The 14,693-nt window shown below is 39.4% G+C and overlaps 2 protein-coding genes across 3 annotated transcripts; one reads left to right on the top strand and one right to left on the bottom strand.

Annotated features, from left to right (window-relative positions):
• Nucleotides 1-2,816: 2,816 nt before the first annotated feature.
• Nucleotides 2,817-11,146, top strand: LOC133161982 (neuronal acetylcholine receptor subunit non-alpha-2-like). 2 transcript variants are annotated; one of them, XM_061290766.1, is made up of 6 exons: nt 2,817-2,999; nt 4,733-4,884; nt 7,540-7,584; nt 7,903-8,012; nt 8,430-9,336; nt 10,007-11,146. In XM_061290766.1, the coding sequence occupies exons 1-6, from the start codon at nt 2,930-2,932 to the stop codon at nt 10,178-10,180; spliced, it is 1,458 nt and encodes a 485-aa protein (XP_061146750.1). In that variant the 5' UTR covers nt 2,817-2,929; the 3' UTR covers nt 10,181-11,146. The 2 variants fall into 2 exon arrangements, with proteins under 2 accessions (XP_061146750.1, XP_061146742.1); XM_061290758.1 differs by lacking the exon at nt 2,817-2,999 and having other exon boundaries at nt 4,558-4,884.
• Nucleotides 11,108-13,181, bottom strand: LOC133161994 (uncharacterized protein C3orf85-like). The gene is made up of 5 exons (XM_061290778.1): nt 13,139-13,181; nt 12,989-13,027; nt 12,536-12,660; nt 12,232-12,317; nt 11,108-11,326 (listed from the first exon to the last, which is right to left on the bottom strand). Exons 2-5 carry the CDS (start codon nt 13,023-13,025, stop codon nt 11,248-11,250), a joined length of 327 nt encoding a protein of 108 aa, XP_061146762.1. The 5' UTR covers nt 13,026-13,027; nt 13,139-13,181; the 3' UTR covers nt 11,108-11,247.
• Between the last annotated feature and the right edge of the window lie 1,512 nt (nt 13,182-14,693).

Genomic DNA, 14,693 nt, shown 5'->3' with positions numbered 1-14,693 from the left:
TTCTTGGCCCTGCACTTTTATGAACCTATACTACACGCACGCACATACCGTCAACAGACATTCATGCATGATGCACGAGTACAGATGAGACACAAGAAGCACAGTTGAGTCACATCTGATGACAACATGTTTGATGTGCCAGAGTTCATTCTGCCACCTGATTTGCAGCATGCACACATGCGCACACATATACACACACACTCATAATCCATGCACACACTTACAAACACATATTGAAAACACTTTGCAAACGTCTTTTTTTGCCTCCCACTTGAATCATTCCTAATAAATTAATACATGAGAACAAAATTGAATTGATATATGAGGTTCACTAGTATTGCATATTCATCCATTCGATTGTCTTTCAATTTAGTAATTGTGAGAAAAGCGGATTCATTTAATGAATTCAGTGATACATTCTTCACTCAGCGCTTGACAATAGTCAAGGTGCCACTCATTTAAATGAAAGCTTTAAAGTTTATCAACTCATCATTTAAAGTGCTGGTGGCAACCTCTGTTGACTAACAGATGAGCATGTGTGGGACCAGTGACTTTATACTTATACTTGTGTTCTTGTGCTGCTTTTATCACCAGTTTTTTAAGGCTTACAATAACAAACATATTATAAGATAAAACCCACAGGCGCAGGCGAGACACAGCTGCTTCCTCTGCTTTAACAAATATTGTTGCACCCAGCCAAATTATGCACAATGAATTTATGCAACAACAGAGGACACAATTATCCAGTCCACAGCAATACACACATAACAAAAGTAGTTCCTTTTGGTTTCTGGGGTCGTGCATGTAACAAAACCCCACCGCAGTACAATCACACATGCTTCTCCAAACCCAGCTGTCCTGAGTTGTCATGGAAGGAACCGGCAGGTTTCCAGCCCACAAGAAATTTTGTTTCCAAATGATTAGAGGGGAGGCGGACGGGACGATCTGGGAGGCAGCAGCTGCTCGTCCCCCTGGCTCCAAGTGGAGCAGAAAATCAGGATAATTTCATTGTGATAACCAGCCTCTCATCACTGTAGCCCACGATGAGGACAGAAGGAGGAGATGAAGATCCAAAATAGCAAACATGTTCTTTGTGCTTGATGCATTGTACTTTGTATGTTGTGCACCAAAATGGTTTCGGTCATTTCACCTGCAGGGGTTGCAGATTTGTATCTTTTTATCGTATCTGATGCTGCTTTGCGATATAATTGAACAAAACAGCAGTTTGTCTTTTCAAAAACAAGCGTGGCTTTTGAACTTTTGAACTCACTCGAAAGTTAAAGAGATGTTTAGTAGGAAAGAAAGATGCACTTTTTTCTTTAAATAAATGATTTGATCATTTAGCAGAAACTATAATAGTATATGTTTCTTTTGTCTTGAATTCTTCTACTCAGTCGCTCCCGTGTTTGTTCGGCCCATCAAATGGAAATGACATTGTTGTTCTGAATGAGAAGAACATTTTATTTTGCCTACTACAGCACGATTGCGTGTGACCTGTTTCACCTTAAAAAATAGATTTTAACTGATTGAAAAAGGTTTTGGCGGCCCTTTGAGACTAGGATTTGAGTGCCCATGATCTACTGTCTATATGAGTGTGACCCAAGCACAGCAAGAAAATCTAGTCCAAAACAACCCTTGGTTTTGAAATGATCTTATTTTCTTTAAGCTTTATTTGTAAATCTTGCATTGGTCTCTTATCTTTTACAGCCCCCATTGAGTCTGAACAGGATAAGCAACATAGAAAATGAAAATGTGTTATACGTAATTCATTAAGCCAATTTCTGAACCATCGACTGTTTATTTAACACTTCAGCTTGACGTTTTCACACTCTTCCTACAAGATTCTCAGCACATGCAACACTATCAAAAGTAGTATCATCTGGGAGAACCCATGGCCATCAGTCACAAGTCACATGGGTGTCTTTGTAACAAAAATGCATACAAATAGCGGATAGTATAATTTCTGGACAATTACTGTCTTGTGATATAAACCATGTTGGATTATGAAGGCATCACAAATTGTTTGAAAATAAGTTAATCTCTCATTTTTCTAATCAGTCATTTCTAATGGGCAGTTTGATACAGTAAAGCTGTCATTTGGACCTAGTCAACATTTGGCTGCACAGTGCTCATAGGTACTTGTTCTGGTGATGTTCCCATGAGTATTTTCACACTTCAATGGAACACCCACACCTATCCTGTGAAAGGAACTAATTGAATGACTCCAATTCCTAAATGTTTTCCCCCTATGTAATGCATTTCAAATCTCTAGGTAGCTGCATTCTCACTTCTCCACCTGGGAATATCAGTATGATGCGTTATGCATGTTCAATGGATGCTCTTTGACAACATGCTTGAATCTTTTTCCTATATTATTGCCCTCCAGTGGGTGTACATGGAAGTCCATCCTAAAATGAAGCATCAGTCACTCGTAATTTCAGGAGCGTTGGAGTTTCCCTCATCTTTAACATGAGGTGTTACATTACATCTCAGTCAATTGAAATGTTAGGATATAAATTTCAAAACTGAAAGCTTTTGCACTTGAGCGTTTTATATCCTAAAATCCTAAATGTAAGTACAGCAGAACTATTTGGACACGCTCTAAAAATAGATGACTCATTTAAAAAAAGGGTGATTCCATAAAAAAGGTTTATACGTGAACTATTACACCACGGTGTGTTGTATTTATGTTTGTTGTGAAAATAATCGAAACAAATGCTCCACGTTTTTTTTCCCTGTGACTCCACCCCTCGTCCTCTTCCTCCATCCCACCTCCTTCTTCACCCTTTGACGCTCCATCCCTGAGTCTGCGCGTGCACGCCGTATCGCTGAGAGCACCGGAGCTTGCACGCCTCGTCTTGATGGAAGCCTCGGCGTGTCCCCGGACTGTCAGACGTTAGCAAAAAGAATCTGCAGAAGCGCACAGGACATGATGAAGTTGGTGCTCCTCTTTGTCCTCTCGGCTGCATCTTGCCCGCTCGCCCTCGCCACCATCAGTGGTAAGAATGAACTGATGCGTATGCACGCATGCATGCAAAGTCGTTTGAGCATTCTTTCGTGGACTTGATATCCCTGATATCCAGCATATTAAATGCTGGTTCGGTACGCTCTTTGTCTTACCAGTCAGACAATTCAACGCAATATAACGATTAGGCTGAGCGCACTAGTAGAACGAATGTGTCTTACTCATAACGTTTTTTTTTTTTTTTTTAATGTATTTATTATACCACTGGTGCTTTCCACCATTAGGACATTTCTGCACAAATGTCAAGTTTGGCATCGCAAAGGTTACTAGTCACGCAATACTACACAATCTGACATGTGCACACTACGTACTACAGTTGGGTGCAGATGTGTGCACATCCAACATCCTGTGCTTCACTAGTAGAATAGTACTTCAAATGAAGTGCCAGACTTTAACTAGTATGTCAAAATTTATATTACTTTTACTTTATCAGCTGTTTCATGCCAAAGAAAAATACACTCTTGCTTTGCCCCACACATGGTGTCATCTTGGTGTTGAAGTGAGTTGAGACATTTGTTTTTGTTTGCAACTATCTGCAAATATAAACCTTTTTCGTGGTGCCTCAATTATTTGCATATTATGCAAGCAAATTCAGTTATTTGTCATATTTGTTACGTAATTATTATGACTTGTAAGTATCAGCAAATACAAACCTTTTTCGAGGTGCCCCAATTACTTTCATATTATGCAAGCAATTTCAGTTATTTTTTCATATTTGTTACAACAATTATTATGACTTGTCACTAGAACATGATGAATCTAATTTCTGCAAAAAAAGAACTTTGGCCCCAAATTGTACTTCTAATTTGATATGCAAGAAATTACAGACTACTCACGATCACTATTCCACCCACTCTCTTGAACATGTTAACTTAGATCTACAATAATTTATTTTTTTTCTTTCCCATACATTTGAAAGATTTCCCATAATGTAATGTTTGTATGTTCAATAAACCAATAAACCAAGCCAATCACAATTGCTCCTGATTAGTTCGTAGGGATGAGGCAAGACACAAATCCCACGAGACGAGAAGTCTCACGAGATCGAATCCACAAGAACGAGACTAGATTTTGGCAAAATTTCAAATATAACACTACTACTACTGCTAATAATAATAAAATACCTAATGTAAATTTTCCAGTTTTCAAAAGGCTAATTTACCAATATGTTTCTCATTGTGGTCGGAACGGTATCCTGCACCTTTTGTAAAAATACTGAATATATATAAAATAGATTGAGGCAGTGCACTTTGATACACTGCAAAATACAACCACAATAATATACATATTTGTTCGTAAATAAATACTTAGTGTCAGTAAGTATATGTATACTTTATGTACATTTGTTAGATTGTGCATGTGTACCTAATAAACTGGATTGTTTTTCAGGGTAATTTCATATCTAATTGCTGATGAGGTATCCTTTTAATACCTTTTTAAACTTAAAGTAAATTTTAAGCTGTAGGACTTGGTAAGAAAACATCAGAGAGGTGAGACAAAAAGAGGCAAATGATACATTTCGTCTTGTATGAATGACTGTACTATCTTGTTTTTATGTACTACATTATAGTGATGACAGCTCAACTTGTAAACAACAGAATTATACCTTTGAATTCTGAAAGAAACAACATACAGCATCAAATGCAGTACCAGACTTAGGGTTGTTGGATGTTATGTTTCACTCTCACCCTCTTCTTTTCATTTGAGCATCAAATGAGTTTGTATCCTTGGCGGAGATGGAGGACACCCTGCTGAAGAATCTCTTCCAAGGTTACCAGCGTTGGGTGAGACCCATTCAACACGCCAACGATACCATCAGAGTCCGCTTCGGACTCAAGATCTCCCAGCTGGTCGATGTGGTGAGAGCGAATACAACAGTGCTTCTGCTTCATAACTTACACTTAACAATTGCTAACATAAATTTGCTTACCAATTACACTTCATTCGGTACGCATGCACAATGCCATGAAATCCAAGAGCTGCTTGAAAAGGTTTGCCTTTTTTGTATTACATCATTTTGTGGTGTAAAACGTCACTTCATCATATTGAGAGTTGTCATCTTTATAAAGTCTGAATTTTGTGACAGGGAGAGTACAGGGCAAGACTCACTCACACACTAATGGACTGCAGTCATCTTTTTTACTGGATATTTATATTCTGGTTTAGCATTTATGGATATTTATATTCTGGTTTATTGTTTATGCTGTCACTTATGTTGAACAAGGAATAGCCCTGATAGCCATGATTGGTGACAATCCAGGCTGTAAATAGATGCATGTACAGGATATGCTTCACCATAGTTCATTCTCAACAATATGGCACACGTTGGCCCCAAAGTAATAATTAAATATTAGCTCACTGGGCTCTGCCGCAGCCACAATAATATTGTAAAAGCAATAAAACATTCAACCTTAACTTCACAAATGAAGATGCGTATGGTGACACTTGAGTCGTGTGCTCTCAGTGTGAGCCAAATGTGTAATTTCTGGTCTTTTTTGTCACGCACTTTCTCTCCCAACACCCCTTGTTTCGGCTGCTCTCTTTTTGGGAGTTAGCACAAAACAAAGCCACAGGAAAAAAAACTATGTTGTTGATATACCCCAGGCAACTGACAGGTAGCATACAGGTATCAAACAGACAGGTAGCAAACCACACGTACCTGGGAGCAGGTGTGGTAATGAGCAGCAGGTGAGGGCAAGCAATGCTGGTCACTGCATAACAGGACGGGAGGGGCAGGAGCAGAGAAAGGGAACTGTCCAAGGTTCTGATCAGTGCCAGACGTGGCTGAGAACAATTGAAGGAAAATCACTGGTTGGCTGGCAGGTGGCACATGACATTAATATTAATAATAAATAATAATACTTATAATAATAATAAGTTATTATTATTATTATTATTATTATTATTATTATTATTATTATTATTATTATTATTATTATTATTATTATTATTATTATTATTATTATTATTATTCCTCAACACTTTGTATATCCACAAGCATTCCATTTCTGACTGGAGTGCTTGTTCAATATTTCAGTGCTGCTGCTGATAGGATGAGATGCTTTGGTTTGTTCAAAGGGAGGAAGACTGAGAATGCTAATGGATGAACCACGCTCCCCAGCGTGAAATATTCATCGCTACCGTTTTAGCTTCCACCTGCCACATGAGCTGAATTCAGTCCCTTCTTGGGTGAGAGAAAAAACTGTTTCAGTCGCTACAGCCAGGTGGTCCTTTTGAATTTTCAACTAAAGAGGGGAGAGTGCTGCGACAATGTGTTGTGCGCTGCCTATTTGTCTGCTGCAAAGCTCATTATTAGATCTTGCTTCACCTCTGCTCAGTGTGATGGCCACAGCATCCAACTAAGGGTGACAGCTGGGGTCAGGGCTCATAGGAAATACTCTCACCTGCAGACCTCTACATCTTTTAAGTCATCTATTTTCTTCACATCTTTTTCTAGTCTCGTCCCTCCATCTCATTGTAAAGAGGCCTATGATCAATGTTCTTGTCCTCCTTCATTTAGGTCCTCAGGTTTTTATGTCCTTTTCAAATGTCTGGGGAAAAAAAGGAGATTCGTTAAAATGATATGCCAAGACATCACAACATTAGAGGCCTCAACATATGACTGTACATTTAATTTCAATTTCATCAGGTGCATCTGCACAATCTAATGAAAGCTAATTCCAAATTCTGTCCCTAAAAGGGAAATAATCTCCACCTCTCAATATGATGCAGTTTATTCTGCACCACTTAGACTTAAAAAACACAACAATATGTCAGGAAATAAGTTGAGCCAGGGCGGCCAAATGCAGCTTGGAGCAGGGTTTATTGAAGGGGAAGGGAGTCAGGTGGGAAACCGAAGACACATACGGGACAAAGACTCACGGCCAGCCAACAGACAGACAGGGCGACCGACAGAAGTCCACTTGGACAAGGATATAATTCTGACCGTGAGCCAGACCAGAGGGAAACCAGACGCCAGGAACACTGGGCGGGGACATGCATGGAAGACAACAGTAGACACCAACAGCGAGAAACACCCGGGCAGGGCTTAAATACATAAGGTAACAAGAGAAAGCAGGTGACAGACATTACGGTGATGAAGGGGTGTGGCTGAGGGAAGTTGCCGGCCGAGCGTGCTCTGGCACGGACGTGACACAATATAGTTGATATTTGTTACATATCTGTACATCTTCCTGACAGTGTTAATACAAACTGAACATAGCGTAATCTTTGCAATGGCAGATATTTTTACATCTTATCTGTTGTATCTAATACGTACATCTATGCAAGTATAACCAATGAGGTGAATGATTAGTATAATTGTCTAAATGACTATGACACACACCATGACTCCAAATGTTTGTCACTGTCATTCAGCTTATAGTGGATGAAACGAATACATCACACAAATACCATCAACTCAATTAACTGTTGTAATTATATTAACCATTGGTTATTTTTGAGCATGTGATACATTTTTCATGTTACTCTTTTATTTGTGCTATTATGATTAGGATGAGAAGAACCAGCTGATGACGACTAACGTTTGGCTTTGGCAGGTAAGTAGCAGTCAACGTTTGTATTACTGCACTGTTTATTTTTGTTGAAAAAGACGATAATATACACACATTTCACTGCATATGTGGAAAAAGTTTCATAGCTTAATCCTAATAAGGAAATTCGCTTTTGAAAATGGATAGACTTATCTTCCATTACATATTCCATAAAAAGACACAACAATCAAAGTTTCTCTATGACAATAAAATTCTGCATAAAGCCACTGGGTGTAACTCCTGGTAATAACGACCTAACCTTCATTTTGATGCTTACAGTTAATGAATCAATTGGTGTGTGTGTGTTGTTTTTTTGTTGAGCAGCAGTGGCTTGATTACAAGCTGCGTTGGAATCCAGATAAATATGGAGGCATTACTTCCATTCGAGTTCCATCTGAAAACATTTGGCTCCCTGACATTGTCCTGTACGAAAAGTAAGAACCGACATTTTCATCATTTTTCATCAAGGTTGCAAGAAGGCAAATAAAAAATGTGCTAAAAAAGAAGAAAAACCTAGGTCTTAAAGCATTGATTTTAAAAGTGTACCACTAATTGCATTAGGAACCTCTCTAACAGTAAAGAGGTTTGAGAACCACTGCATGATCAGAGACGATCAATTAATATTGAAAAGGAAAACTAGAAAACCAACACTAACAATAAAAAGAAATTGGGACCATTATGGCTGTGCAGCCATGACATATTGTCCCAAAAACCTTTAGACTGTGTAACAGCAACATTCTAGAGTTCATTGACTATCCTACATGACCATGTTTTATAGGAATTACTTATATATTTATTTATTTAAACAATCCCCAAAAGATAGACATTCTGCGACTGTGCTTTTTCCTTAGTGCTGACGGACGGTTTGAGGGCTCGCTGATGACCAAAGCCATTGTCAAGTACAACGGGGTCATCACTTGGACACCGCCTGCCAGTTACAAGTCGGCCTGCACCATGGACGTCACCTTTTTCCCTTTTGACCGCCAGAACTGCACCATGAAGTTCGGCTCTTGGACCTACGACGGCAACATGGTCGACCTCGTTTTGATTGACAACCACGTGGACCGGAAGGACTTTTTTGATAACGGCGAATGGGAGATCCTCAACGCCACGGGTGCAAAAGGAAACAGGAAGGATGGCCTGTATTCCTACCCCTTCCTCACCTACTCCTTCATCCTGAAGAGGTTGCCGTTATTCTACACTCTCTTCCTCATCATCCCTTGTCTGGGGTTGTCTTTCTTGACTGTGCTGGTCTTCTACCTTCCGTCCGACGAAGGGGAGAAGCTGTCGCTCTCTACCTCTGTTCTTGTGTCGCTCACTGTCTTCCTCCTCGTCATCGAGGAGATCATCCCTTCGTCTTCCAAAGTCATCCCGCTTATCGGCGAGTATTTGCTCTTTATCATGATCTTTGTGACGCTCTCCATCATAGTCACCGTGTTCGTCATCAACGTACACCACCGCTCGTCGGCCACCTACCACCCCATGTCGCCGTGGGTTCGCAACCTCTTTCTTCAAAAGCTGCCCAGGTTGCTGTGCATGCGAGGTCACATCGACCGGTACCATTACCCGGAGCTGGCTCCTGAAAGTCCCGAGGTGAAGCCACGATCTGGCGCTCGGAGAGCAGGCCAAAGGGCGAGCGGAGGACAGAGTGCTTCAGACGGAAAGGAAGATGAGGCTTGGGCCACCATGCTAGAGAAGGCCATCTACTCAGTGCGCTACATCAGCAGACATATTCGCAAGGAACACTTCATTCGAGAGGTAAGATGACCTCCTAATGGTTGAAAGGGTTTGTGTTGAAAAGTGAACATGCCACTCTCCAGAACATAACTCATTTCTACTAATTACTCTCAACATAGGAACTCAAAATCTATCCATTTGGCCTTCATCAGGTTTCTAAAAATAGATTTTTTTTGTTTTTCTCTCTCAAGCTGCCTTACCAGAAGTCCTGTGGCAGTTTTTCACCGCTAGTCCAAAGCAGTGATTCTCAACCAGAGTTCCGTGGCACACCAAAGTGTGCTGCAAGTGCTTTATTGCCAGTCAATTTAAAACTGGGGGGGGGGCACAGACTTTTGCTATGGGAGGCTGGGTTCAATTCTCACTAACTGCCAGAGAAGGCTTTGATGAGTTTTATAGGTTTCTAGCTAAGTGTGCATTTACTGCAATGTACTGCTACCAGTGGAGTATAACAACAGCACAACTATACACCCGTAAAATGTTCAAGACTCATTTATACAGAAGGTAATCAAAAGAGTCTTATCCAAGCAGTTGGTGCACAATCACTTAATGTTTCCGCACAAAGGTAAATTGCGACTGGTCATTTTGAGTCCCCCTCCCTCATTACAGGTCTGTGTGAATGGGTGTCCTTTTAAATACGCTATCAGTATGTGGGGAATTTTAATTGTTATACTCACATCCCCTTTTCTTCCAGGTGGTTCAAGACTGGAAGTTTGTGGCCCAGGTGCTAGACAGGATCTTCCTGTGGGCATTCCTGACTGTTTCCATACTTGGCACCGTCTGCATCTTCACTCCAGCTCTGTACATGTTCTTCAAAATCCCACCACCAATTCCAAGTGAGGATCCAACTTCGAGCTCACAGCTGTAGCATAGATCACTTGATTTTTGAGCCAATAACTCAGTAATCATTTTATTACAGGGGATCTGTTATACTTGTGATAATTCTTACACTTATCACGCAAATCTCTTCCACATAGCTCTCCGTGTCTAAAACATCTGTTTCTTCAATATGTTGTTTTGACAGATTTGAATTGTTTTGTCATATATCAACTTACTCAAACCCCTTTTCTTCTTCCAATATATGCGACAAAAAGTAGCAAACCTAGGTCAAAATAAGTACTGTATAGACAAATGTTCACCTTGGCTTGAAATGTTAATTTGCACTCAGTGATCACAAGTATATTCTAGCTACCACTGACTATAGTAAAGTGTTGAGGGTTGAGGGTTGACTAAGTGGTAGGAAAATGACTTAGTTGTATTCATCTATAGGTCTTCCAATACATTGTGTTTTAATCAATCCAGCAAAACCTCAACGTGATGCTGATGCGTGCATGAAATTGGAGCACATGCAAGAACGGAAATGCAAGGTTGTCAGTAGATGACAGTACCTCCTAGTGGTCAGAAATATGAAACAACTTTTGATTCTGATAGTCCTGAATATCCTAAATTGCCACTATTTCTATAGTTGATAATCATCATCATCATCATCCTCATCGTAATAAAAAGAAGAATGTGACTTGAAATGTATTGTTCTTTTTGTTACTAATATTTGTTGCAACTGTAATACTCTTCAGTCATCCATTTCACAAAATTTACAGAATTCTACCTCTTCTACACAATAAGAACTGTTTGTATTTCAGTTTTTCTGTTTGAAATGCAATATCAAAGTGTGTCTCAACCAACAAAGTTCTATATGATGTTCTATCATCTCTGGCTCATATGATTTGTTTCTTGTGATATTGTTGGGTAGACAGAACGGTCAAATTATTACCATAAACAAAATGCGTTAAATTGCTACTTTTTAATCTTTTATTTGCATTAAAAACATAGGTACAGAGCAGTTTTACAGTACAAACATGGAACATTCCCTTTGCATTAGCCACATTATAATCATGTCTATCATGTCAACCCTCATATCATTTGTCTTCGTCTTCTCTATTTGCGTCCTCCGGTCTGGCTGTCCAAGTGAGCTCTCGTATTGCGCAACATCTCCATGTACAGTCTGTGGTTCTCACTGCAACATCAATGGAAACGTGTTATTTATGACATTACTATTATCATGACATTATTGATTATAAAGTCAGCTCAGCCCCACGTGATGTAAATAAAAAACAAGTACAAATGATGCATTGAGTGGTATTTTTATATGTTAAAAAACTGTGCTACACCGTCCACTTAGTAGCTAGGAAAGCAAGCAGAAGAACTAACGTCAGTAGTCCTTACCATACCATGTCCGTATCAACATTGCACATTTGTATAGTTGCTTGTTGATAGGCAGAATGTGTGGGCTGTGTAATAATGTCCAAAAATGTCCAATTCACAAAACAACAATGCTAATTGCAGTTTGAATACAATGCTGCTGGCATAAACTTGGCGCTCCTCAGCTGAAACCTGATCATGACAGTAGCGATTGTACACGGAAAGGAAATCGTCCTGCCAGGCGTGATCGTGAGCGAATATTTAGGAGAAGTTGCTTTTTTCTTGCCCGGACAACAAAAAAATACTCAATGTTGGTAAATGTCAGAAAACAATGGCAATCATTGTAAAAATTCAACATGCACATCTCCACTTATGCCTACTTTAACTTCAGAAAATATCAAAACATTGCCTTTGTATTTTGGATTTTATTGGCATTATAAGGCCTTCCTCGCCGTAGGCCCTTAAGGAGGGAAACAGTCATGTCCATAAACTCCAAAATAGTGCAGAAATCATTCTGACAATGTCAGAGATTCATGTGGGCATGCTTAGACATGTGCATGTGAATTTTGGTGACGATTGACAAGAGCTTTCTGACAGTCTCGTTCGCACCTCCTCAGTCAGGATCCCAAGCTTGCGTTCCGTAAATGTCATCACTCTCTTCCTAACTGTCATTATTCTGCCATGGTCATGGGCTCGACATTAGAATACTTTGTCACTTACTCCGCCACAGACTGGTCAAACATCAGGTGACCCATATCCATGTAGAACTGGGCATCTGTTCGAAGGGCTGTCCAGTACTCGTTAGCCTGAGAGACAAAACCAATGTCAAGGAAATTCATGCAAAATCAAAGATATTTTTTGACCATTTCACACTACTTGAAGCTCCACAAGTCACTTCAGCATAGTTCCTTAGCAATGAGAAGTCACAAAGGGTGCCAAAGCAACACATTCATTTATGAAGGAAACAAGTGTGTTTTTCAGCAAATATGTGCCGTTTGTCCAAAACTAGTGACGACCACGTCACCTGCTCCTGGATGGTGTAACCCCACTGGTTCTGAGAATTGTGGGGGTCCCAGTATCCCGACTGTCTTTTCAGTCGGATGAAGCGCTTTGCTTCCTCATCTCTCAGAAATGGGGCCGCCAGAACCCCTAAATACAAAATGATGACAGAAGATAGCTTGAACAGTGCAAAGGACTCTCGACAAAAAACGCTTTCTGGGCTGAAGAATGATGAATTAATGGAGTTGGAAAAAAATATATAGTAAACAAACTACCCTTCAGTGTTTAAATATGCTAAAAGCATATTGTACAGCCAATCAGAGTAAATTTCTTCACTACATTTTTACATTACTAACCACAAGATCAGGCTCACCTGCACAATCAGTAATTTGTAATGAGTTATAATAAATACATATGAATATTTGAGTGACCTATGACTTGATGATGATATAATAATTATGTTAAATATTGTACTTACCACCAGTGAAAAGAGCAAAAAGCAATACAAACTTCATGTCTATAAAAAGAAAAAGAAAACAGTATTTTAGGTTTCAACACAAAACTATTTAAAGAGTAAAATAAAATACAGTACATTATATATCCTGAGAAGAAAATGCTCCAAATTTACCTGCAGAGTGAGTGCTGATCTCAGCTTCAAACTGAGAACCCCACAAATGAATGTGGAAGAGAACAAGAGTTTCTTTCAGCAAGAAGCTGAGAGGAATGCGTTAAGTCAAACAAACAAGACTTAGAAGGTAACTGTCCAAAACACACAATCACACACACACTGCTGCTTCACTTTGGGAACAAGTTAAGCTCTGAGATTTATAATAAAGACAACGACTGTATTAAGCAGTCATCAATGTACAATTTATGTACAATACCAATTAAGGAAAAGCAAAGTCTTGCTTTGAAAGAAAAACAATATACCAAAAATACATGCATACACAGACTTACAAACAATTCTACATTTTACTGAGCTCATTTTCTTGGGGTTAAGCTTAAAATGTATGAAACATGAATAATTCCAAGCAAGATTTGAGATTTAAGAGGAAGCCATGCAGCAAAAGCAGTACACTCAGTGGTAGTTTCAAGAATACATCTCTGAGCTTTATTTTCTTTATAAATGTGTAAGTTATGCCCCATTATCTTGTACCGTGTACTCTCTCTGACTACCGTTTTCTAACAAAGCTGTTAAAACTTTGAAGTTATGGTCCCATCTCAATATTGTCAATGTTTCTTAATTTTTATTTAGGAACCCTGGCATTTATTGATGTGATCTGTAAATATATTGTCAATGTAAACTGCGTCGTTAAATAAAGATTTATTTTAAAAAATATATTCTCTACTTCTGCTATCTCTTTGGAAGTGTGTGTGCATTTGCCTGTGCGTGTCAGTACAATAACGGTTCTTCCACTGGGTGGGGTTCTGACTACATTCATGAATGGCCCTTTAACTAATGAACCACTTCTGTAGAGCTGCACTGTACCATAGTGAGATTAATACTTGGAGTACATTATCCAGCTAGTCATTGAGTCCGACCGCATGACATCAGATGGATGCACTTAAATACAGCAAACTACAAGACACCCAAACATCATTAGCTGATCCACTTCTACTCATGGAAAAAAATGCAAGTTTTTGTGAGAATTCCATTTGTGTCCAAACATTCCAATTCTCCACCAGGGTCTTTGCTGTGACCACAGAGTAGAAAAGAAGCTAACAAAAGAGAGAACTATAAAAGAAAATTGCACACACACAAGGAGATGCAGAGCCAAGATAAAAGAGTGAAAAAGCAACGCCACAACATTTAAGTCCATTAGTGGAACACTGCTCATGTATTAAAGATAAGAGAATTAACATCTCCCTCCGCTCTTTGCACTATTTTCTACACTTACCTCTTTACTGTCTCTCTCCTGGCACACACCCACAGGAAGACTATTGTTCTATTGTAAAAGTAACACACCATTATGCAGGTTGACATTAACATGATGAACTAATGATCTTTCTGTTGTCTATCGACATGCATGTTTGAATTTTTAAATACTTTACTGGTGCTGTTTATTGTCTTGCTGGCTCAACTGTTGGAGCTCAAACTGGGGAGCTTTTTGGGATAGAGTTTATTCCATAATGCAGGCTTGTGTGTGCATGTTCAACCCTCAGGCCAAAAGATGGGGGGGGGG

Source organism: Syngnathus typhle, linkage group LG1 (genome assembly GCF_033458585.1).
Source record: "Syngnathus typhle isolate RoL2023-S1 ecotype Sweden linkage group LG1, RoL_Styp_1.0, whole genome shotgun sequence".
Taxonomy (NCBI): Eukaryota; Metazoa; Chordata; class Actinopteri; order Syngnathiformes; family Syngnathidae; genus Syngnathus; species Syngnathus typhle.
Note: the sequence above shows the minus strand (reverse complement) of the source record. Positions and strands in the feature narration are given on the sequence as shown.